The 25,362-nt window shown below is 33.1% G+C and overlaps 1 protein-coding gene across 1 annotated transcript in view; it reads left to right on the plus strand.

Moving 5' to 3' along the window:
• The window catches only part of LOC145318130 (discoidin domain-containing receptor 2-like), a 131,640-nt gene that overhangs the window by 94,112 nt on the left and 12,166 nt on the right, over window positions 1–25,362 (plus strand). The window contains exons 16-18 of the mRNA XM_080159479.1: window positions 9,668–9,755; window positions 10,180–10,289; window positions 11,786–11,866. Of these exons, the coding sequence (XP_080015605.1) occupies window positions 9,668–9,755; window positions 10,180–10,289; window positions 11,786–11,866 (279 nt within the window). The remainder of the gene's footprint in view (window positions 1–9,667; window positions 9,756–10,179; window positions 10,290–11,785; window positions 11,867–25,362) is intronic.

Raw genomic sequence — 25,362 nt, forward strand, 5'->3', positions numbered from 1 at the left:
GTAAAGGCGCTAGTTAAATAGAAAATTTAGAGATTATATTCTTTTGTAGTGAAGCTACTCTTTAACTTGTGCTTATACATGTATAAAAAAACTGTCAGTATGTCTTATCTGACTAATGATTTTAGTAATCAGATCTTTGCATTAAAGACGCTAGTCAAATAGAAAAGTAAGAATTTTATTATTTTGTAGCGCAGTTACTCTTTAAATAGTTTTAGTCTGTCAGACATTCTGTCGTATTATCTGATTATCAACTGTTGTAGTCAGATCTTTGTGGAAAGACGCGAGTCAAATGGAAAAGTAAGAACTTTTAAAAACAACATCTACTCTTTAATTAGTTTTAGTCTGTCAGACAGTCTATCGTATTATCTGATTATCATCTGTTGTAGTCAGATCTTTGTGGAAAGATGCAAGTCAAATGGAAAAGTAGGAATGCTATTCTTTTTTACTCTTCAATTTGTCCTTATCCCTTGTCTATTTGAGTCTGTCTGCATGGTCTTACCTGCCTAATAACTAGTAGTCAGATCCAATTGTGGAAAGACGCGAGTCAAATGGAAAAGTAAGAATTTAGTATTTAGTAGTGCAGCTACAATTTAACTTGTGCTCATACATGTATATTAGAACTGTCTGTATGTCTTACCTGAATGTTAGTATAAAGACGCTAGTCAAATATAAAATTTAGAGATTACATTGAAGTGCAGATGATCTTTAACTTTTGTATGTCTGTATCTTCTTAAGAATGTCCTATGCTCTAAAAAGATATAATGTTTTGTTGATTGTTGATACAAATAAAAGAGAACGTCAATGATTATTAGAATGATATGCTGTGCTACATATGGATATACATTTCCTTGTTTAAAAATTTTTTCTTCTTTGCATAATGCTAAGTCTCATTACACCTTAAATGCAAAGTTTCTATGTAAGTTTTAGCCCTAGAAGTTGAACTTAATTTTAGAATGTACAAGGATAATTTCATTCATAATTAGCGCTGACATAACAAGATAAAATATAGAATTTCTACTTTTAATTACACCTTAAATACAAAGTTTCTATGTAAGTTTAAGCCCTAGAAGTAGAACTTAATTTTAAAATGTACAAGAATAATATTTATTTATAATTAGCGCAGTGATAACAAGCTAAAATATTGAATTTCTACTATTCATTACACCTTAAATGCATAGTTTCTATATAAGTTTTAGCTGTAGAAGGAGAACTTAATTTTAGAATGTACAAGGGTAATTTTATTTATAATTAGCGCAGCAATAACAAGCTAAAACCTTTCATTACACCTTAAATGCAAAGTTTCTATGTAAGTTTTAGCCCTAGAAGGAGAACTTCATTTTAGAATGTACAAGTATAATTTTTGTTCATAATTAGCGCAGTAATAACAAGATAAAATATAGAACTTCTACTTTTAATTACACCTCAAATGTAAGTTTAGCCCTAAAAGTAGAACTTAATTTTGAATAGTACAAGGATATTTTTTTTTCATAATTAATTAGCCCAGTAATAACAGGCTAAAATATTGAATTTCTACTTTTAATTACACCTTAAATGCAAAGTTTCTATGTTAGTTTTAGCCCTAGAAGAAGAACTTAATTTTGAAACATACAAGGGTAATTTTATTTATAATTAGCGCAGTAATCACAAGATAAAATGTGGTATTTCTGCTTTTAATTATACCTTAAATGCAAAATTTCTATATAAGTTTTAGCCCTAAAAGAAGAACTTCATTTTGAAAAGTACAAGGATAATTTTTGTTTATAATTAGCGCAGAAATAACAAGCTAAAATATAGAATTTCTACTTTTAATTACACCTCAAATGTAAGTTTAGCCCTAAAAGTAGAACTTAATTTTGAATAGTACAAGGATATTTTTTTTTCATAATTAATTAGCCCAGTAATAACAGGCTAAAATATTGAATTTCTACTTTTAATTACACCTTAAATGCAAAGTTTCTATGTTAGTTTTAGCCCTAGAAGAAGAACTTAATTTTGAAACATACAAGGGTAATTTTATTTATAATTAGCGCAGTAATCACAAGATAAAATGTGGTATTTCTGCTTTTAATTATACCTTAAATGCAAAATTTCTATATAAGTTTTAGCCCTAAAAGAAGAACTTCATTTTGAAAAGTACAAGGATAATTTTTGTTTATAATTAGCGCAGAAATAACAAGCTAAAATATAGAATTTCTACTTTTAATTACACCTCAAATGTAAGTTTAGCCCTAAAAGTAGAACTTAATTTTGAATAGTACAAGGATATTTTTTTTTCATAATTAATTAGCCCAGTAATAACAGGCTAAAATATTGAATTTCTACTTTTAATTACACCTTAAATGCAAAGTTTCTATGTAAGTTTTAGCCCTAGAAGTGTACAAGGATGATTTTTGTTCATTACAAGCAAAAACATGGAGTTTCTACTTTTTATTACACCACAAATAAAAAGTATCTATGTAACAAAGATAATTTTATTAACAAAAAAAAACATTATAAAGCTGAAATATGGATTTCCTACTTTGATTAAGACTATAATCTAGTACATTTAATGCAAAGTTTATGAATATATGGTTTAACCCAACTGAAGTAGAGCTTATTTTAAGCTAACAGTGGCAATTTTTTGCAAAAAAGATTAGTAACACTAGTAATCTAAAAAATCTACCTTTAAAGTAGATAAAAGCATCTATGCGAGCATTATAGGTAAAGACTTACCAACCCAACAGATAGACTTGAAGAGTAGCTTTGCTTAAAAAACAACAGTTCCTACATTTTACTGTAACTGTAAGATATCACGCTAAACTATAATGCTATTGTATTGTGATATAATCGTCAGATTATCTTCAAACCCTTGTGTAAAATATATCTTTGTTTAAACCTGTGTATGTATATGCAGTTTACAAACTAAAGCAGTGTGACAATATTCCAGAAAATTATCCCCTCGACAATGGGCTGGTTATTACACTAGTCCCCAAAGTTTTATAATAACATTTTTTTTATTAGCTGACTTACCAACTTTGGGGACTTTAGTGAATCCTGATTGGCTGGTTTATTAAATTGACTGTTTAAATGTTTCAACCACTAATCTTAACCTACAAAAGGGGTAATTTTGTTTAACATCATTGGATCTGTACATCAATTTATTAGCCATTGTAATTTTTTATTTTAATATCTGAGAAAAGCTGTCTATAATATGATGCGATAAATAACTAATCCTAAATCTTATACTGTCTTATTCAACAATTTGTTTCAAAGAATACTCATATCTTTCTCTGTTCCGTTTGTTTGAAAAAACACTTGAATTGGACCCCCCCCCCCCTTGCCTTTATTTTGATTTTTTTCTTTAAAAGCATTTTTTCTACCAGGGATCTAAAGAGATAAGACAATGGCCAATAAATTAATGATGATAAACAAATGATCCCTTCTGTATTTTTTAAGTGGTTAAAACGTTTGGGCACTCAACTTATTGAACCAACCAGTCTAAATTCAATAAAAGTGCCTAAAGTTAATCAAAGGGGAAACTGCCTGTTTGTAGTTTATTTAGAGTTTATATAATGTAATCTCATTAAAAAGTTTTAAACATATAGGACAGGACAACTATGGTGTAACTATCTATCTATCCGTTTGTGTCTATCTATCTATATGTCCATCCATCTATCTATAAGGCAGAGTTTAGCCGTTTAGGAGATCTTTATATCATTAAAAAGTTTTAAACATATAGGACAGGACAACTATGATGTACCTATCTATCTATCTATCTATGTATTTATCTTTATGTTCATCTATCTGTTTATCTATCTATCTATAAAGCAGAGTTTAGCCGTTTAAGAGACCTTTATATCATTGAAAAGTTTTAAACATATAGGACAGACAACTATGGTGTAACTAATCTATCTATCTGTCTATCTATCTATCTGTATGTTCATCTAAATATTTATCTATCCAACTACAAGCTGAGTTTAGCCGTTTAAGAGTCTTTATACTATTGAAAAGTTTTAAACATATAGGACAGGACAACTATGGTGTAACTAACTATCTATCTATCTGTTTGATAGTCTATCTATCCATTTGTCCATCGATCTATCTATAAAGCAGAGTTAATCCGTTTTAGAGATCTTTATCTCATTAAATAGTTTTAAACATATAGGACAGGACAACTATGATGTAACTATCTATCTATCTGCTTGTCTATCCATCTATCTGTCTATTTATATGTCCATCCATCTATCTATAAAGCTGAGTTTAGCCGTTTAAGAGATCTTTATATCTTTAAAAGTTTTAGATAAATAGGACAGGATAACTATGGTGTAACTAACTATCTATCTATTTGTCTATCTATCTATACATCCATCTATATGTCCATCTATTCTATCTATAAAGCTGAGTTTAGCCGTTTAAGAGATCTTTAACTCATTAAAAACTTTTAGATATATATGGGCCAGGACAACTATGGTGTAACTATCTATCTATCTATCCATATATATGTTTATCTATCTATACATCCATATATATGTTTATCTATCTATCTATAGAGCAGAGTTTAGCCGTTTAAGAGATCTTTATCTCATTAAAAAGTTTCAAACACATAGGACAGGACAACTATGGTGTATCTATCTATCTATCTGTCGATCTATCTATCTAAATGATTGTCATCCATCTATCTATAAAGCAGAGTTTAGCCGTTTAAGATATCTTAATTTCATTAAAATGTTTTAAACATATAGGACAGGACAACTATGGTGTAACTATCTATCTATCTATCTGTTTATTTATATGTCCATCCATCTATCTATAAAGCTGAGTTTAGCCGTTTAAGAGATCTTTATATCTTTAAAAGTTTTAGATAAATAGGACAGGATAACTATGGTGTAACTAACTATCTATCTATTTGTCTATCTATCTATATGTCCATCTATCTGTTTATCTATCTATCTATAAAGCAGAGTTTACCCGTTTAATAGATCTTTATCCCATTCAAAAATTTTCAACATATAGGACAGGATAACTATGCTGTAACTATCTATATGTTTGTCTGTCTATCTACAGACATATAGGACAGGACAACGTTATAGTTCTATCCATATATTTATCTATCTATCTATTTACTTTTAAAGCACACTTAGTTGACAATTAAAAACATTTTTCTTTTGCCTATCTATCTATTTATATGTATAGTGTATACTGACTACATCTTAAAATTATTAAATAAAGAAGTAAAGGTTTTTGTTTGTCATAAAGATCTCGTTAACCCATCCGATTGAGTTACTAGAATGGTTTTAAGCTATTTTTATCATGATATAAGCCTAGGATGCTGTTAGACCCCCCCCCCCTTTTTTGTTTGGGGCGGTAATGCCACTACTTATAAAGCATAGTAAAAACAGTATGTAACAACCCATCTACCCCCCCCCCCCCCCCCTATTAATGCACGTCTAAGGACTTATTGTCTATCAAGTATTTTTTTTGTTAACAACTACTTGGTCAAAATTTCTTTCCTCGCAAGTTGACAACTCCCCCCGGCCCCCCCCCCCTTTTTTAACAAATATTTCATATTTTTCAATAACTTTTCTTTGCTAACTCTTTGGCTAAACAACTTTTGAATCTTTTATTAAATTTTTATTAGTTGGTTCATTCAGTCGAGTGTCCAAACGTTTCAACCACTAATTGAAATCTACTGAACGGGTAACTTTCTGTAGCATCATTGGGGATGTACATCAATTTATCAGCCATTGTATTATCCTTTAGATCTCTGAGGGGCTTTGAACCTATGGGGGTATTTTGATTGGTCCATTATAGAAAAAAGGGATTTGACTACTTTTTGATATAAAAAGGTATTGTTATAAGATACACAAAAGACCCAAACTATCTCAATAAAGACCTATACACAAGGTCTATTTGTTTTCTTAGGTTTTCTCAGGAATCTAAAGGGATAAGACAACAGCCGATATATTTATGTACATACCCAATGATCTAATACAAAATAATCCCTTGTGTAGACATCAATTAGTGGTTGAAACGTTTGGACACTCAACTTACTGAACAAACCAATTAAAATTCATTTAAATCCCCAAAGTTGTTGAGTCAATGAATAAGAAAACGTTAAATAAAGACAGAAAAAGTAAATTTTCTATCGGCCTATCCTTTTTTCTTGGAAAGATATAATTTAAACAATAGCTTAAATAATAAAAGTGAATAGATATAGTTTATAAGCAAAATAAATAAACAAAAAAAAAGGTTTTTGGATAAAAAAAGAAAATATAAATAATCCACTTTATATAAAAGTAACAGGATATTTGTCTGTCTATCTGTGTGTACCGAAGGATCTCGCTAACCACTGAACCAATATGGTTCTCCTTTACAGTGTAACTGCTCATACTTTCTGGTTGGTTAAAACTAGTTATAAATTTTGTCCAAACTTTTCAACGAACACAGTAATAGTGTCTGACTGATTATGACGTAACAAAAAAAATTAGCCAATGAGAGGCCGTTATTGACCTATGGTAAAATTTATAGTGGCCTCTCATTGGCTAATTTTTTTGTTACGTCATAATCAGCCAGACACTATTACTGTGTTCCTTTTCAACCAATAATGTTAATCTACAGAAGGGGTAATTATGTTTCTCATCATTGCGGATGTATACCAATTAAACGTTCAATGTCTTATCCCTAAATCTGCCTGGAGTAGGTTATTTACCTTACAACATCAAGTGTCTCTTAAAAAGTACTTTAACACAAGCGATAAATCTTCAACTTTTACTAAGAACATTAAACAGACTAATAACTAATGAGCTGAATTAGAATTTCCGAATGTGTATACAGTTTCCTCGGTGTTTCTTCAAAATTCTTTGAATTTTGAATGTATAAATCGTTCATTCAAATTTTGATTTTTGTATTGGAAGTTTGAATTTTTTTTAGCTAGTAATTAATATTGAGATAGGATGAGGAAACTGTATACACATTCGGAAATTCAAATTCAGCTCATCTAATAACTTGCCAACTCATATTAACAGAGATCTTAAGGGATAAGACAAAGGACAATAGATTCATTTACACTCCCAATTATGGTGAACTTCTGCTGTTTTAATTAAATGGTTGAAAAGTGTAGACACTATTAATTTGAAACTTCCCTAAAAAGAAGAAATCGGTTAGTTCATTAATTGACGAGATACTAGTGGCTACGTCCCTAGTTGCCTCTAGGGGCACTTGAGGAGGGGAAAGTTAACTCAAAAACCCATATTTTTTATTTAGTTTTATTTGGGTGGGGGAATAATTATTTTGGGGGGCGATTTCTCTTGGGGGGTATTGGTACCCTCCCCCAAAATAGTTATAAATCTTCCTAGGACCTATGAGAAGCTACACTGTTAAGGAGAACCCCATCGGTTTAGCGGCTAGCGAGATTCTATGGTACAAAGAGACAAATGAAAAAAACAGACATCCTGTTACTTTATTATAAGGATTAACAAACAAACTAAAAATCTCAATTTTTAAATTAATGGCAATTATAAATTTTCATCACAAATAATAAAATTAAGTTTATGTGATGCGGTAACGAAGGTACACCATTGTAAATACAGGTTAATCTAGTATTAACAAAGTTGTGTTCAAAGTCTCTTCACAAAAATTCTCACCATGGGAAAGAGATACATCTTTAAATATGTTAAATTTTCCTGAAAAAAAATATTAAATAGTTAAAGAAGCTTAAGATCTCGGTAACCGCTAGGGTGGTTATATCCTATTACATAAAGTAGTAAGCTTTTTTTGTCTGTAGCAAAGGATCTGGCTAATCGCTAAACAGATATGGTTCTCCTTTACAGTGAAGCTTCTTATAGGTTCAGGGAGAGTATCTCTACCCTCCCAATAAAAAATCCCCCTCCCCCCGAAAAAATATTTTTTAACAAATTTTTCTTTCTCTCAAATTGAAATTGGGGGGTCGATTTACCCCCTCTTACCTTAAGTGCCCCTAAAGGCTTCTAGGGGGGCGTAACCGCTAGTATTTAAATATTGGGGGCTAATCCCCGTCCCAAGAGGTATCAAATATAATATCTTTGTATTTGAAGGGGGAGAAAGGTGGCAAAAAACAGCCTAAAACCATAACAAGTCTTAAGTTTAAAAATAAACCAACCATCCTGGGACCTATGTGAAGCTTTCCATAAATTAAAAAGTCGAGATCTTTGCGGAACAACTAAAAAATACTTACTACTTTATATTATTCGATAAACCCATTCTTCTTTGCAATTAAATTTTAAATTTAATTTCGCAAAAAAACATTAAAAAAAAAACTATTAAAACATGTCTATTTCCTCTGTTTTTTCTTCAAAATGTTTTTACATTTTTCTCATACACTTTTAAGTTGTTAAACCTTATGGCTTTTTTTTCAGGAATCTAAAGGAATAAGACAATAGCTGATAAATTTATGTACATTCCAAAATAACCCCTTTTGTACATTACAATTAATGGTTGAAATTTGTGGATACTCCACTGAATGAAACAAACAATCAAAATTTAATAAAAGTCCCCAAAGTTGTTAAGCAAACAAATAAGAAAATGTTATTTTAAAACTTTAGGGACTGGCTTTTTGTGCAATTTTTTAAGAAAAAGAGAGGGGTGGGGTTTTTTCCTACTAATTTTTATTGTTTTTACAAAGTTGAAAGAAATATGTTATATAAGAATGAATAATTTTTATCTCTGTTTTAATCTCTAAAACCTTTAACTTTCCATGATATTTTAACAATTCAGCGTTCTATTCAAAAGTGACGCTAGAGATTATAGTTAGAGATAATACCTGCCATTATTATTTCTAGGGACCAGTTTCTGTTATCTGGTAGTGAGTGTGCCCGCCTGGCTGTACATCCTAACCTGGTAGGGTTACTGGGGGATATGTGTACACAATAATTTTTGAGATAATACCTGCCATTATTATTTCTAGGGACCAGTTTCTGTTATCTGGTAGTGAGTGTGCCCGCCTGGCTGTACATCCTAACTTGGTAGGGTTACTGGGGGATATGTGTACACAATAATTTTTAGAGATAATACCTGCCATTATTATTCCTAGGGAACAGTTTCTGTTATCTGGCAGTGAGTGTGTCCGCCTGGCTGTACATCCTAACCTAGCAGGGGTACTAGGGGGTATGTGTACACAATAATATTTAGAGATAATACCTACCATTATTATTTATAGGGACCAGTTTCTGTTATCTGGTAGTGAGTGTGCCCGCCTGGCTGTACATCCTAACCTAGCAGGGGTACTAGGGGGTATGTGTACACAATGATATTTAGAGATAATACCTGCCATTATTATTTCTAGGGACCAGTTTCTGTTATCTGGTAGTGAGTGTGCCCGCCTGGCTGTACATCCTAACCTAGCTGGGGTACTGGGGGATATGTGTACACAATAATATTTATAGATAATACCTACCATTAATATTTCTAGGGACCAGTTTCTGTTATCTGGTAGTGAGTGTGACCGCCTGGCTGTACATCCTAACCTGGCAGGGGATATGTGTACACAATAATATTTATAGATAATACCTGCCATTATTATTTCTAGGGACCAGTTTCTGTTATTTGGTAGTGAGTGTGCCCGCCTGGCTGTACATCCTAACCTGGCAGGGGTACTGGGGGATATATATACATAATAATATTAATAGATAATACCTACCATTATTATTTCTAGGGACCAGTTTCTGTTATCTGGTAGTGAGTGTGCCCGCTTGGCTGTACATCCTAACCTGGCAGGGGTGCTGGGCATGTGTTCACAAAAGGTTCATACAATATTTACAGAGATTATAAAGTAAAACTTGTAGTTGGCTAAAATAACGATCCCCCTTTACCCTATCCCCTCCTTCCTACTGTATGAAAAATCTGACCAATAATAAATGTTTATGTTAGCAACCTGACTTGATACAATTTACCTCTGTCATAATATCTACATATATTCTGTATCCATTGAAAGACAATTTCAAATATTACAATATCCTTTTTATTGAACAAATTTAGCAGATATTACCAATAAATAGACTGTATTCATTAAAAGTCAAAAGACAGTTGACAATATGAAAAAATAAACAAAGATCAGCTGATTTTAAAGCATTGTATTTGTGCGCAATTGCCGCGTACAAATATGAAAAGTATAATGTCGTCTTTGTGATGAAATGTTGTTAAATATTGCATGAATGTCTGCATCAGGATGACTTGGTTGTCTGTTTGGTGAGCGAGTACACAGTCTACGGAGATCTTCATCAGTTCTATCTCAACCAGATAGCCGTGTGGTCTGGTCCAGCGGTTCAACAATTTAGGTATCTATCTATCTATGTCTGTCTCTCTATTTATTTATATTCTACATTATTTCTATCTCAACCAGATTCAACAATTTAGGTATCTATCTATTTGTCTATCTATCTATATATCTGTCTATCTATCTGTCTATCTATCTGTCTATCTATCTATCTATTTATCTGTCTATCTATCTATATATATATCAGTTCTGTCTCAACCAGATAGCCGTGTGGTCCGGACCAGCGGTTCAACAATTTAGGTATCTATCTATCTATCTATAATCTATATGCGTTCTATCTCAACCAGATAGCAGTATGGTCTGGTCCATCGGTTCAACAATTTAGGTATCTATCTTTCTTTGTATGTATCTATCTATAATCTATATGCGTTCTATCTCAACCAGAATGCCGTATGGTCTGGTCCAGCGGTTCAACAATTTAGGTATCTATCTATCTATCTATCCTCATCAGTTCTATCTCAACCAGATAGCCGTGTGGTCTGGTCCAGCTGTTCAACAATTTAGGTATCTATCTATCTAGCTGTATATTTATGTACGTATATCTGTCTATCTATCTACATCAGTTCTATCTCAACCAGATAGCCGTATGGTCTGGTCCAGCGGTTCAACAATTTAGGTATCTATCTATCTATCTATAATCTACATCAGTTCTATCTCAACCAGATAGCCGTGTGGTCTGGTCCAGCTGTTCAACAATTTAGGTATCTATCTATCATTCTATCTACCTGTCTATCTATCTATCTATATTCTACATTAGTTCTATATCAACCAGATTCAACAATTTAGGTATCTATCTATATATCTGTCTATCTATCTGTCTATCTATCTATCTATTTATCTGTCTATCTATCTATATAAATATCAGTTCTGTCTCAACCAGATAGCCGTGTGGTCCGGACCAGCGGTTCAACAATTTAGGTATCTATCTTTCTGTCTATCTATCTATCTATACATGTCTATCTATCTATCTGCATCAGTTCTATCTCAACCAGATAGCTGTGTGGTCTGGTCCAGCGGTTCAACAATTTAGGTATCTATCTATCTAGCTGTATATTTATGTATGTATATCTGTCTATCTATCTACATTAGTTCTATCTCAACCAGAAAGCCGTATAGGTCTGGTCCAGCGGTTCAACAATTTAGGTATCTATCTATCTTTCTGTCTATCTATCTGTCTATTGATCTATCTGTCTATTTATCTATCTGTCTATTTATCTATCTATCTATATCTGTTCTATCTCAAGCAGATAGCTGTATGGTCTGGTAAGCGGTTCAACAATTTAGGTATCTATCTATCTGTAAACTTATCTAGATAATCTGACTGTCAGTGTCTACATCTATATATCTATCAATATCCACCTAATTAAATATTATTATCTCGACTGCTATTAAGGATAGACAGCTGAAATTCTAATCTATGGATATCCAAGTGGGATGTTCGAGGGGTTAAAGGGGAGTGTATCGAACCCCCTTAATTCATTTAATAATTCTTTTTAGGTACAAAGTCTGTGAGCAAGTTGCCTCTGCACTGAATCACCTTCACAATTTGGGCTTCATACACAGAGATATTGCTACCAGGTATACATATAGATAGATAGATATAGTTGCCTCTGCACTGAATCACCTTCACAATCTAGGCTTCATACACAGAGATATTGCTACCAGGTATACATATAGATAGATAGATAGATATAGTTGCCTCTGCACTGAATCACCTTCACAATCTAGGCTTCATACACAGAGATACAGCTACCAGGTATACATATAGATAGATAGATAGATATAGTTGCCTCTGCACTGAATCACCTTCACAATCTTGGCTTCATACACAGAGATATTGCTACCAGGTATACATATAGATAGATAGATAGATAGATATAGTTGCCTCTGCACTGAATCACCTTCACAATCTAGGCTTTATACACAGAGATACAGCTACCAGGTATACATATAGATAGATAGATAGATAGATAGATATAGTTGCCTCTGCACTGAATCACCTTCACAATCTAGGCTTTATACACAGAGATACAGCTACCAGGTAAACATATAGATAGATAGATAGATAGATATAGTTGCCTCTGCACTAAATCACCTTCGTCCTTCACAATCTAGGCTTCATACACATGAATATAGCTACCAGGTATACATATATATAGATAGATAGATATAGTTGCCTCTGCACTAAATCACCTTCACAATCTAGGCTTCATACACAGAGATATAGCTACCAGAGCTGGATCTTTAAATCATTTCAATGGTGCGCCAAATCGGAGTGCGCCGAATTTCAGCCAATCACAGCGCGGCATTTCGTAAAATGCTGTGCTGTCATTGGTGGAAAGATGGCTCACCCCGATTTGGCGCACCATTGAAATGATTTAAAGATCCAGCTCAGGTATACATATAGATAGATAGATAGATAGATATAGTTGCCTCTGCACTGAATCACCTTCACAATCTAGGCTTCATACACAGAGATATAGCTACCAGGTATACATATAGATAGATATAGTTGCCTCTGCACTGAATCACCTTCACAATCTAGGCTTCATACACAGAGATATAGCTACCAGGTATACATATAGATAGATAGATAGATATAGTTGCCTCTGCACTGAATCACCTTCACAATCTTGGCTTCATACACAGAGATATAGCTACCAGGTATACATATAGATAGATAGATAGATATAGTTGCCTCTGCACTGAATCACCTTCACAATCTTGGCTTCATACACAAAGATATAGCTACCAGGTATACACATAGATAGATAGTTATTGTTGCCTCTGCACTGAATCACCTTTACAATCTGGGCTTCATACACAGAGATATAGCTACCAGGTATACACATAGATAGATAGTTATTGTTGCCTCTGCACTGAATCACCTTTACAATCTAGGCTTCATACACAGAGATACAGCTACCAGGTATACATATATATAGATAGATAGATAGATATAGTTGCCTCTGCACTGAATCACCTTCACAATCTTGGCTTCATACACAGAGATATAGCTACCAGGTATACATATAGATAGATAGATAGATATAGTTGCCTCTGCACTGAATCACCTTCACAATTTAGGCTTCATACACAGAGATATAGCTACCAGGTATACATATAGATAGATAGATAGATATAGTTGCCTCTGCACTGAATCACCTTCACAATCTAGGCTTCATACACAGAGATATAGCTACCAGGTATACATATAGATAGATAGATAGATATAGTTGCCTCTGCACTGAATCACCTTCACAATCTTGGCTTTATACACAGAGATATAGCTACCAGGTATACATATAGATAGATAGATAGATATAGTTGTCTCTGCACTGAATCACCTTCACAATTTAGGCTTCATACACAGAGATATAGCTACCAGGTATACATATAGATAGATAGATAGATATAGTTGCCTCTGCACTGAATCACCTTCACAATCTGGGCTTTATACACAGAGATATTGCTACCAGGTATACATATAGATAGATAGATAGATATAGTTGCCTCTGCACTGAATCACCTACACAATCTAGGCTTCATACACAGAGATATTGCTACCAGGTATACATATAGATAGATAGATAGATAGATATAGTTGCCTCTGCACTGAATCACCTTCACAATCTAGGCTTCATACACAGAGATATAGCTACCAGGTATACATATAGATAGATAGATAGATATAGTTGCCTCTGCACTGAATCACCTTCACAATTTAGGCTTCATACACAGAGATATAGCTACCAGGTATACATATAGATAGATAGATAGATATAGTTGCCTCTGCACTGAATCACTTTCACAATTTGGGCTTCATACACAGAGATATAGCTACCAGGTATACATATAGATAGATAGATAGATATAGTTGCCTCTGCACTGAATCACCTTCACAATCTAGGCTTCATACACAGAGATACAGCTACCAGGTATACATATAGATAGATAGATAGATATAGTTGCCTCTGCACTGAATCACCTTCACAATCTGGGCTTCATACACAGAGATATTGCTACCAGGTATACATATAGATACATAGATAGATATAGTTGCCTCTGCACTGAATCACCTTCACAATCTAGGCTTCATACACAGAGATATTGCTACCAGGTATACATATAGATAGATAGATAGATAGATATAGTTGCCTCTGCACTGAATCACCTTCACAATCTTGGCTTTATACACAGAGATATAGCTACCAGGTATACATATAGATAGATAGATAGATATAGTTGCCTCTGCACTGAATCACCTTCACAATTTAGGCTTCATACACAGAGATATAGCTACCAGGTATACATATAGATAGATAGATAGATATAGTTGCCTCTGCACTGAATCACTTTCACAATTTGGGCTTCATACACAGAGATATAGCTACCAGGTATACATATAGATAGATAGATAGATATAGTTGCCTCTGCACTGAATCACCTTCACAATCTAGGCTTCATACACAGAGATACAGCTAACAGGTATACATATAGATAGATAGATAGATATAGTTGCCTCTGCACTGAATCACCTTCACAATCTTGGCTTTATACACAGAGATATAGCTACCAGGTATACATATAGATAGATAGATAGATATAGTTGCCTCTGCACTGAATCACCTTCACAATTTAGGCTTCATACACAGAGATATAGCTACCAGGTATACATATAGATAGATAGATAGATATAGTTGCCTCTGCACTGAATCACCTTCACAATCTTGGCTTCATACACAGAGATATTGCTACCAGGTATACATATAGATACATAGATAGATATAGTTGTCTCTGCACTGAATCACCTTCACAATCTAGGCTTCATACACAGAGATATAGCTACCAGGTATACATATAGATAGATAGATAGATATAGTTGCCTCTGCACTGAATCACCTTCACAATCTAGGCTTTATACACAGAGATATAGCTACCAGGTATACATATAGATACATAGATAGATATAGTTGTCTCTGCACTGAATCACCTTCACAATTTAGGCTTCATACACAGAGATATTGCTACCAGGTATACATATAGATAGATAGATAGATATAGTTGCCTCTGCACTGAATCACCTTCACAATTTGGGCTTCATACACAGAGATACAGCTACCAGGTATACATATAGATAGATAGATAGATATAGTTGCCTCTGCACTGAATCACCTTCACAATCTAGGCTTCATACACAGAGATACAGCTACCAGGTATACATATAGATAGATAGATAGATATAGTTGCCTCTGCACTGAATCACCTTCACAATCTTGGCTTCATACACAGAGATATTGCTACCAGGTATACATATAGATAGATATAGTTGCCTCTGCACTGAATCACCTTCACAATCTAGGCTTCATACACAGAGATACAGCTACCAGGTATACATATAGATAGATAGATAGATATAGTTGCCTCTGCACTGAATCACCTTCACAATCTTGGCTTTATACACAGAGATATAGCTACCAGGTATACATATAGATAGATATAGTTGCCTCTGCACTGAATCACCTACACAATCTAGGCTTCATACACAGAGATATAGCTACCAGGTATACATATAGATAGATAGATAGATATAGTTGCCTCTGCACTGAATCACCTTCACAATCTGGGCTTTATACACAGAGATATAGCTACCAGGTATACATATAGATAGATAGATAGATATAGTTGCCTCTGCACTGAATCACCTTCACAATCTAGGCTTCATACACAGAGATACAGCTACCAGGTATACATATAGATAGATAGATAGATATAGTTGCCTCTGCACTGAATCACCTTCACAATCTTGGCTTCATACACAGAGATATTGCTACCAGGTATACATATAGATAGATATAGTTGCCTCTGCACTGAATCACCTTCACAATCTAGGCTTCATACACAGAGATACAGCTACCAGGTATACATATATATAGATAGATAGATAGATATAGTTGCCTCTGCACTGAATCACCTACACAATCTAGGCTTCATACACAGAGATATAGCTACCAGGTATACATATAGATAGATAGATAGATATAGTTGCCTCTGCACTGAATCACCTTCACAATCTGGGCTTTATACACAGAGATATAGCTACCAGGTATACATATAGATAGATAGATAGATATAGTTGCCTCTGCACTGAATCACTTTCACAATTTGGGCTTTATACACAGAGATATAGCTACCAGGTATACATATAGATAGATAGATAGATAGATATAGTTGCCTCTGCACTGAATCACCTTCACAATCTTGGCTTCATACACAGAGATATTGCTACCAGGTATACATATAGATAGATAGATATAGTTGCCTCTGCACTGAATCACCTTCACAATCTTGGCTTCATACACAGAGATACAGCTACCAGGTATACATATAGATAGATAGATAGATATAGTTGCCTCTGCACTGAATCACCTTCACAATCTAGGCTTCATACACAGAGATACAGCTACCAGGTATACATATAGATAGATAGATAGATAGATAGATAGATAGATAGATAGATAGATAGATAGATAGATGATAAACAAAATAACCCCATCTATGAAATTATTGGTTTAAAAGTTTGAACATGACTCGTTTGGAATCAAAATTTTAAAAAGTACCCAAATTTTTTGAGCCAACGAATAAGAAGATGTGATAATAAAGTATTTATAGTTCAATAATTTCTCCATGCTTGCTGAATATTAGATGTTGCTTTCCCATTAGACTGACATTAACTATCACTGGATAGTTAGATAACTTTACTTGACCTATCCTTGAATTCTATGTAAAAACACACAATATTATCTAATTTCTGATTAATAGGTTAGATAATTAGTTGCACTTTCTACATAGATTACTACAGACAATTTATAGGTAGCTATTTCTACAATATTTAAACTTAGAATGTATATTCTAATGCAGAGGTTGGAAGTGACATGCGATTAAATTTTGTTATTGGCCTAAAAGTTCATGGCAAAAAAGTTATAAAAAATCCACACTCCACACTTTAAACAAAAAAAGGTTGCGTTGTAGTGGTAGTTTCTATGGTAGTGCAATGCCATAGACATGTTTTCACCATATAATATTTTGTTATGATTCAAAGTAACATATTCTTTATTTTTAGGCAGGTGGAAGAACCATCCCCCAAAGTAGTTATAAACCTTCCCAGGACCTATATTACGTTTCACTCTAAAAGGAGAATTATATCGGTTTAGCGTTTAGATCTTAGACAACAGACAGTCAGGCATCCTGTTATTTAAGATTGATAAGAATTAAAAATAGGCAATTAATCTGTGTAAAGTACCCAAAAGTGTTAAGAACACATAAATATAAAACTTTGGGTACCAATATATTTCAAGTCCAATGTCCCTTTCCTTTCTGGAGTTTAAACAAGTGACAAAAAAGTAACATGATTAAAATAGCCTAAAACTTGTCCCCATCCCCATGCACTTGCGCTCAAATTAATCTCATGGGTTCAATTATTCAACCTTTTTTTTGCATTCTTATAAAATTTAATTTAGTTGTTTTGTAATTTTTAGTTGATATATCTTATGTATAAAGTCCTTCAACTGCGCCTCCAGCATCCAATGGTTTTGAAATAAAAGGGGAAAGGAAATGATTTGTTTAAATAGCCTAAAACTAGCCTTAAACCTAAATCTTAATTAATAAAAAGTAGACTAAAACCATCCCGGGACCTAGTTGAAGTTTCCCTAAAAACGAGAACTCAATAGGTTTATTGCTTAGTGAGATAAAATATATTAAAAACTTTAAGGTTTCTAAAGCGTAATCTTTTTGACCAATTATTTGATGTTAAAATGGGTAAATTTGTTTATTATAAATGGGTGTGTATATAAATTTATCATACATTGTCCTTACCTCCCTGGAACCTGGAATAATTGAGCTACAGGATTTCTTCAGAAAGGAGAGGTGGGACATTTGGCTGTTTATTAAAGTTTTATTATAACGTTTTCTTATTTGTTGACTCAACAACTTTGCTGACATTTATTTAGTTTTGATTAGTTTAGATTACATTTAGTGGTTGAAACGTCTGGACACTCAACTAAATCAAGCAACCAATCAAAATTCAATAAAAGTTCTCAAGGTTTTTAAGCCAACGAATAAGAAAACGTTATCATAAAACTTAGGGGACTAGAGTAATAAATACCCCAATGTCCCCTCCCTCCCTGGCTGTAACCTGGGTTAATTGAGCTACCAGAATTTATTGGACAATTTTGCACAGAATAAAAAAAATTGGAATTGGGTTCTGGTTTCAAAATTAATGGAGGAAGAAATTACTCATTGTCCCCTTATATGTTTTTGGGGTGGTATTTACAACCCCCCCCCCCCCCCATAAATTGTTTTTAAAACTGGAAATAAAACAATGAAATAATAGTTATTTCTCACATCGTATTATAAACAGCTTTCCGCGGATATAGACTGTACAATTATAGAAATTAAAACCAGTTTTTTTAGCCCCGAGGTGCCGAAGGCACCGGCTAAAAAACTGGTTTTAATTTTATGATTGTACATTTTTATATTCGTAGAAAGCTGGATATAATACGATGCTAGACGTAGTTTTTTCGTATGGATGAGAACCGGATTCGAATGAATACGAGAAAAGACTTTAGATTTTTTATTGAGTAAGGGGCTGTTTATTACACTGGTCCCCAAAGTTTTTTGACAACGTTTTCTTATTGAATGAATATATATTTTCGAATCTACATTTGATAAGATTACAATTTTATAAAAAATTTATAATTTATATAACATGCAGACCATGGTCAACACCCTCCTATGATATGCTTCAATCAGTGGAGTCTTACAGTTGACCAGGTTAAATTTACAGGGTTACAGTTTAAAGTGCTTTAAAGCTACACCAAGCTTAAGAAAACCAGCAGGCTTCCAATGAGATGAGAAAAGGAAGGCTGATATAAACCTACTTTTGCTGATAATTTCATTTTTTTATTGTGTTGAGAGTATTTTTTTATTAAGTCAAGTTTTTTTGATGTAGGTCTATATTTTTGCATATTTTTTACTTTAAAAGTGTATTATTTTATAGTGTATTTTCAAAGTGTAATTTTTTTTTGTAAAGTATTTTGTTTTTTAGTGTTTATTTTTATGTTTGTCATTTTTTGTAGTTTAGGTATTTGTTTAGTTTTTTTTTTTTTAGTGTATTTTAGTAATTTTAGTATTTTTAGTAATTTGTCTTTTAAAGTAATTTATTTTATGATAACAAGTCTTTTTTCCTGAAATAAATTAGATGATTTTAAAAAATTTAAAGTGTTAAACTTTTATTTATTCGGTGGCTCAAAACTTTGAGGACTTCATTGAGTTGATTGTTCAAATGTTTCAATCACTAATTATAATCTAGAGATTTTATGTATCATCATTGGGGATGTACTGCATCAATTTATTGGGAACTGTCTCATCCCTTTAGATCCATGTATACCTAAACATTAACACCATATCTCATTTATTGGCTTAAAATGTTTTTGTTTTGTTTTTTCGATATGTTGGTACAAAGTAACAGTGTCTAAGCTTTTCCATCAGTGTTTTTAATTTACACGAAGGGGTAATTTTGTTTATCATATTTGGTGGTGAACATCAATTTATTGTCCATTGTCTTATCCCTTAATTCCCTGTCTTTTTAAAATATGAAACTCAAAAGCAAAATTGTCAAAATAGGGTGGCAAAAATGTGCTTTTAGGAAAGGTAATAAAACGGTATTTCAACCTAAGACTTTAAAAATATCTTATCTGTTCCTAATAACATTTCAAAAGACCTCTATTTCTAAAGGTTTACAGTACATTTTAAACCTTTTAAAGTTAGTAAGTCTACTGTTATTATTTGGTATATAAAAAATCTAGGAATTGCCTACTAAGCTTTTTAACCTTAAAACTGTGCTCTTATGTATGTTGAACGGTCGCCCAGAAAGGAATTACAATTTTTGTGCTATTTTCTCTTTGTATAATAAATAGTACAATTAAATTTTATTACACTTGTCCCCAAAGTTTTATAACAAGGTGGCTTAACAACTTTGGTTGATTTATTGAGTTGAATGTCCAAACGTTTTAACCACTAAATGTTATTACAAAAGGGGTAATTTTGTTTATCATTAATGGGAATGTACATCAATTTATTGGTTATTGTCTTATCCGTTTAGATTCCTAAATATTATGTCTATGTTAGGCTAGGGAGGAAGCATTGGCCTTTAAATTACACTGGTACCAAAAGTGATAAAAACACATCATATCATTCTTGGACCAAGAAAGTCATATTATTAAATATTTATTGATTGGTACCAACTAGCAGTGTATAAACATTTCAACCAATCATATTAATCTCTAGAAAGGAAAGTTTAGTTTTATCATTTTTTGGGATGTACATCAATTTATCAGCCATTGTCTTATCCCTTCAGATCTTTGGCAGCTATCCTAATATATAAAGAAGTAAGGTTTTTTTATTGTCTGAAGCTTAAGATTGAGTTTTCTTTTTAATAAAAGCTTTACATAGGTCTGGAATGGTTTTAGGCTATTTTATCACTTAGATTTAAGTCTTGATATTTTTTATGCTAGTTTTCTTTCAATCACTTATCTTTTGTAAACAGAGGCCCTAGGTGCTAGGGGCGCAGCTTATAGTGGTTTTTAAAAAGTACTACAATAATGTTATATGGACAAAAACTGGAAATAATTTTATCAGCCAAATATATTATAATTCCTCTAACTTTTTTCTCCCCCTCATAACTTAAATGTGCACTCCCTCCTTCCCCCTTTCTTTCTCTTTCCCCCCCTTTTTCTCTCTTTCCTAATTTCCCTTTCACCTATTGTTCATTTCTAACCGTTTGTGGGGTGGGTTAAACAATAAACAGCCCCGTTAGCATATAAGGTTGATTTTCAAAAAATTTTTATCTTTGAACCTTCTAACCCCTATTGCATTGGGGGTGGGGGGGGGGATGGACTGTATATTGTTTAGTTAAAAACTTTTAAAATTTTGATTGGTTGGTTCTTACTATTTTTACTTTGTTTATCATCATTGGGGATGTACATTCATTTATCTCCATTTAACAGCGTATAGTGTCCAATATAAAATGACGTCATACAATATTAACCCATTAGTGCCGAACCGGGCATCAAAACCCGGTTCCGAAAAATGGAAAAAAAAACGGTTTCCGGCTTCATAATTGCATCATTCTCAGAATGAATCCCCCCTCTACTACCCTGACTTTCATTTCCCCCTGGAGCAGGCAGTTTAGCTTACTTCCGTTTGCTGGTATAGCTCAACAAAATTTGAAAATCATGAAAATTCAAAATAACCTTCTAACTTTTTTGTTTTTATAGTAAAGTCGCTGATTTTTTTTGTGAAATCTAATGTTTATTGACAAGTACATCTATTTGTGAATTCGTTTTATTCAAATTATAATTTTTTATATGATTTTTTTATCGTTTTTTTACGCCCTATTATGACCCGGTTCGGCTTGGCCATAAATACCCGAAAATTTTAAAACCCGGCTCGGTTTCGGTTTTTATTACCCGGTTTTAACTTTTCAACCAATAAAAATAACAGTTTACGTCATTAGTAAGGGTTTGAGCCACCCTAATAACCCTAGTAATCTCTATAGGTGTCACCCAATAGTTTTATGCTCGTTTTCTGATATGTAACACCCAAATTTTATATGTTCTTTTTTTGTAGTGTGTGTCTTTTAAAACTTTGAGCAACGGGTTTTTTTACCCGAAAACGGCGGCACCTATAGCCGAAACACTAAATTTGAAATAAATCGCTTCGTATTATACTTGTAGCTCTTTAGATTACATGAGGTTGTGTAGTTTTCAATTACGGATCGTATCAAAGTTCTAAAAAGTGTTCATCTCACTTTTGGCGTTCAAAAATTACATTTTTCGATTTTTGGTCAAAATAACCGGGTTTATACAGGTCAACCGGGTTTTAAAACTGGGGGAAAGCACCAAAAACGGGTGTTAATGCCTGGTTGGTATTTATGGCCAAGCCGAACCGGGTTTTTTTGCAACTTTCCTGTGCACGCCACTAGAGCAAAACAAAAAAATACGAATTCCGTTTTGACCATTATAAAGCTTCCCTGAAACTTACAGCTCGATCGGCCCATAAAAGTGGCGCTCGGCACTAATGGGTTAATGGCCAGTATGCAATTTACCAATGGTCAATTACAATGTATACTGAACCTATAATTGGTCATTTGTATTGTATGACGTCATTTTTATAGGATATTATACGCTGTTTAAAGTCTTTAGGACAATTCCATCTCGGGGCTATACTTGACCCCTATATAAATTATTGCAAGGTTAAATGCATCTATTAACCATTCGGTCAGCTGAATTTGAGTTGCCGATTGTGTACACAGTTTCCTCGGTGTTTCCATATCCTATCTCAATATTTACTACTAACTAAAAAATTTAAATTTAAAATTATAATGAATAAATCGTTTATACAGGGTGTTTTTTTTTAATATGTTAAAAGTATTGCTTAATTTAACCCACTTGCCATTGACAGAAATTAATAATCTATATCTTAATTTCTTCATTGATGTGGGACATTTTTACGAGAAAAAATATTTTGCAATTTTCAACAAATTCTGCCTTAAAAACCGGTTTTTCCAAAGTACCTATATTTGGAAGATTTTTGGATTATGACTAATTTTAAGAGTATACAAAAATGCATACATTTTTAAAAATCAAATTGCGCTGCTTGTGTTAATAGTAGAAAAATGTTATGCATATCGTTAGAATTGTCATAAACTCTAGTTTTTAGGTGTTTAACCCATTAATGACAATAGGGTCTTAAACGACGCACAAATTCAAACCTATACTATCACTCTATTTTTTTATGCTGTCCTTTTTAAATGTTTGTAAATAACTGAATAGAGCTTCAAGTTTTGTCCTATACATTGCTTGGCCTCTCACTTCATTCGATGACCAGATGAAATCATATTTTCATGGCAGAGGTGGAAAAAATAGGAAAAAATTTCCACACCAGGTCTAACTTTTTTCTTTTAAAGAATTTAAACATACTTATTTATAATTAATTATAGCATTTGTTATATATTTTTAGTTTCTGCTAAGTTTTCTTTAATTTTAGTTAGTTTATATACTTTTTTAGGATAAATTGTTGTGCGTCGTATTCGACGCATTCGGACTAATCATTTTAGCCATTGCGTCCTTTTTGACCTTATAGGACTAATCATTTTAGGATTTTACTGTATAATCTCCTATAATCTACTAGTTGCCATGCCCCTAACCTCTAGGACGTGTGGGGGATGTCAGGAAAATAGCTTAAAACCATCCCAAGGTATTTATAAAGCTTCCCTGATAAGTAAAACCAATTCAGATCTTCAATTTCTGTAATCTTTGGCTTGAGCCAAAAAACCTTACTACTTTATAGTATGGAATACAATACAAGCAGCGGCTACGCCCCTAGAGGCATCTAGGGCCCCTTAGATTGCAGGGGGAGTCAAATCCCCTCTTTCAATTACAATTTTTTAAAGAAAAAGTTTTTTTTTAAATTTTTTATTTTTTATTTTCTAGGGATGATTTCTCTTAAGGGATGGTGGTGGTACCCTCCTTCAAAATAGTTATAAACCTTACCAGGACCTAGTAGAAGCTACCATGTAACGGAGCACCATATAGGTTCAGTGGTTAGCAAGGTCCTTTGGTACACACACAAAGACATACAATAACATGTTACTTTATTTTAAGGATATAAAAATAGTAGCGCAGATAATCTACAACTAGGGTCTGTCTGTATGTCCACCTGTCTGTATTTCCATAATTGCATCCAAATAAATAATAGCTACCTTACAACTAGGGAATGTATGTATGTCTGTCTATATATCCAAAATTACAGCCAATTAAAGACTGTAAATATGTTTATACCTCCGTAATTTTTATTGCAGCCTAGCTGTTAATATATTCATAAAAATAGCGCAAATACTCTACAATTGTGGTCTGTCTGTACATCAGTCCGTCTGTATATATATAATTGCATCCAAATAATTAACAACTACGCTACAACTAAAAAATGTATTGGTTAGGGATCTAAAATAGTAAGTCAATGGCCGATAAATTGATGTACTTACTCAGGGATATTATACCATAAAATCTTTCTGTAGATTACATTTAGTGGTTGAAACATTTGGACACTTAATAAACCAACCAATCAATTTACAAATACAATTCCCCACAGTTGGTGAGACAACAAATAAGAAAAAGTTATTATAAAACTTTAAGGATTAACAGGGGCTGGGGGGGGGGGGGGTTGAGGGGTTGTCATGTATTGGGTTGTTCAATATAATTGTCGACAAAATCATATTTTTTTGCTAAACATTGTAATAAAGTGAAAGGGTATCTATCTGTGTATCTGCTTAACTGGTATGCTTCATTTTTTACTTTGTAGCTTCTCATAGGTCCTAGGAAGGTTTACAACTATTTTTGGGGAGGTTACCTCCACCCTCCAAAGAGAAATCGCCCCTTGAAAAAGACCCCCCAACACAAGAAAAAATAGAATTAACTTAATGAAATTAATTCTTTTTAAATAAAAAATATTGTTGTTGAATTCAATGACTTCTCCCCATCTCAAGTGCTCCTAAAGGCCTCTAGGGGCGTAGCCACTAGTACTAAATAATTATATTCTGAATTGTTTCATACAGACGAATGGACGTACAGACCGACACTGATTGTAGAGTATCTGTGTTATGTATCCTTTTAATAAAGTAACAGGATATACTTTCTACATGTGTCTGTGTGTTGTGTACCAAGGGATCTCACTAACCACTGAACCGATATGGTTCTCCTTTACATGGTAGCTTCTCATAGAACCTGGTAAGGTTTATAAATATTTTGGGGGAGAGTACCACCACCCTCCAAAGAGAAATCGCCACTTAAAAAAGACCCCCAACACAAGAAAAAATAGAATGAACTTAATGAAATTAATTCTTTTTAAATCTAAAATAAAAAATATTGTTGTAGAATTCAATGACCTCTCCCCATCCCAAGTGCCCCTAAAGGCCTCTAGGGGCGTAGCCACTAGTACCAAATAATTATATTCTG

This window comes from Acartia tonsa, chromosome 4 (genome assembly GCF_053477335.1).
Source record: "Acartia tonsa isolate MP-2025a chromosome 4, ASM5347733v1, whole genome shotgun sequence".
Taxonomy (NCBI): Eukaryota; Metazoa; Arthropoda; class Copepoda; order Calanoida; family Acartiidae; genus Acartia; species Acartia tonsa.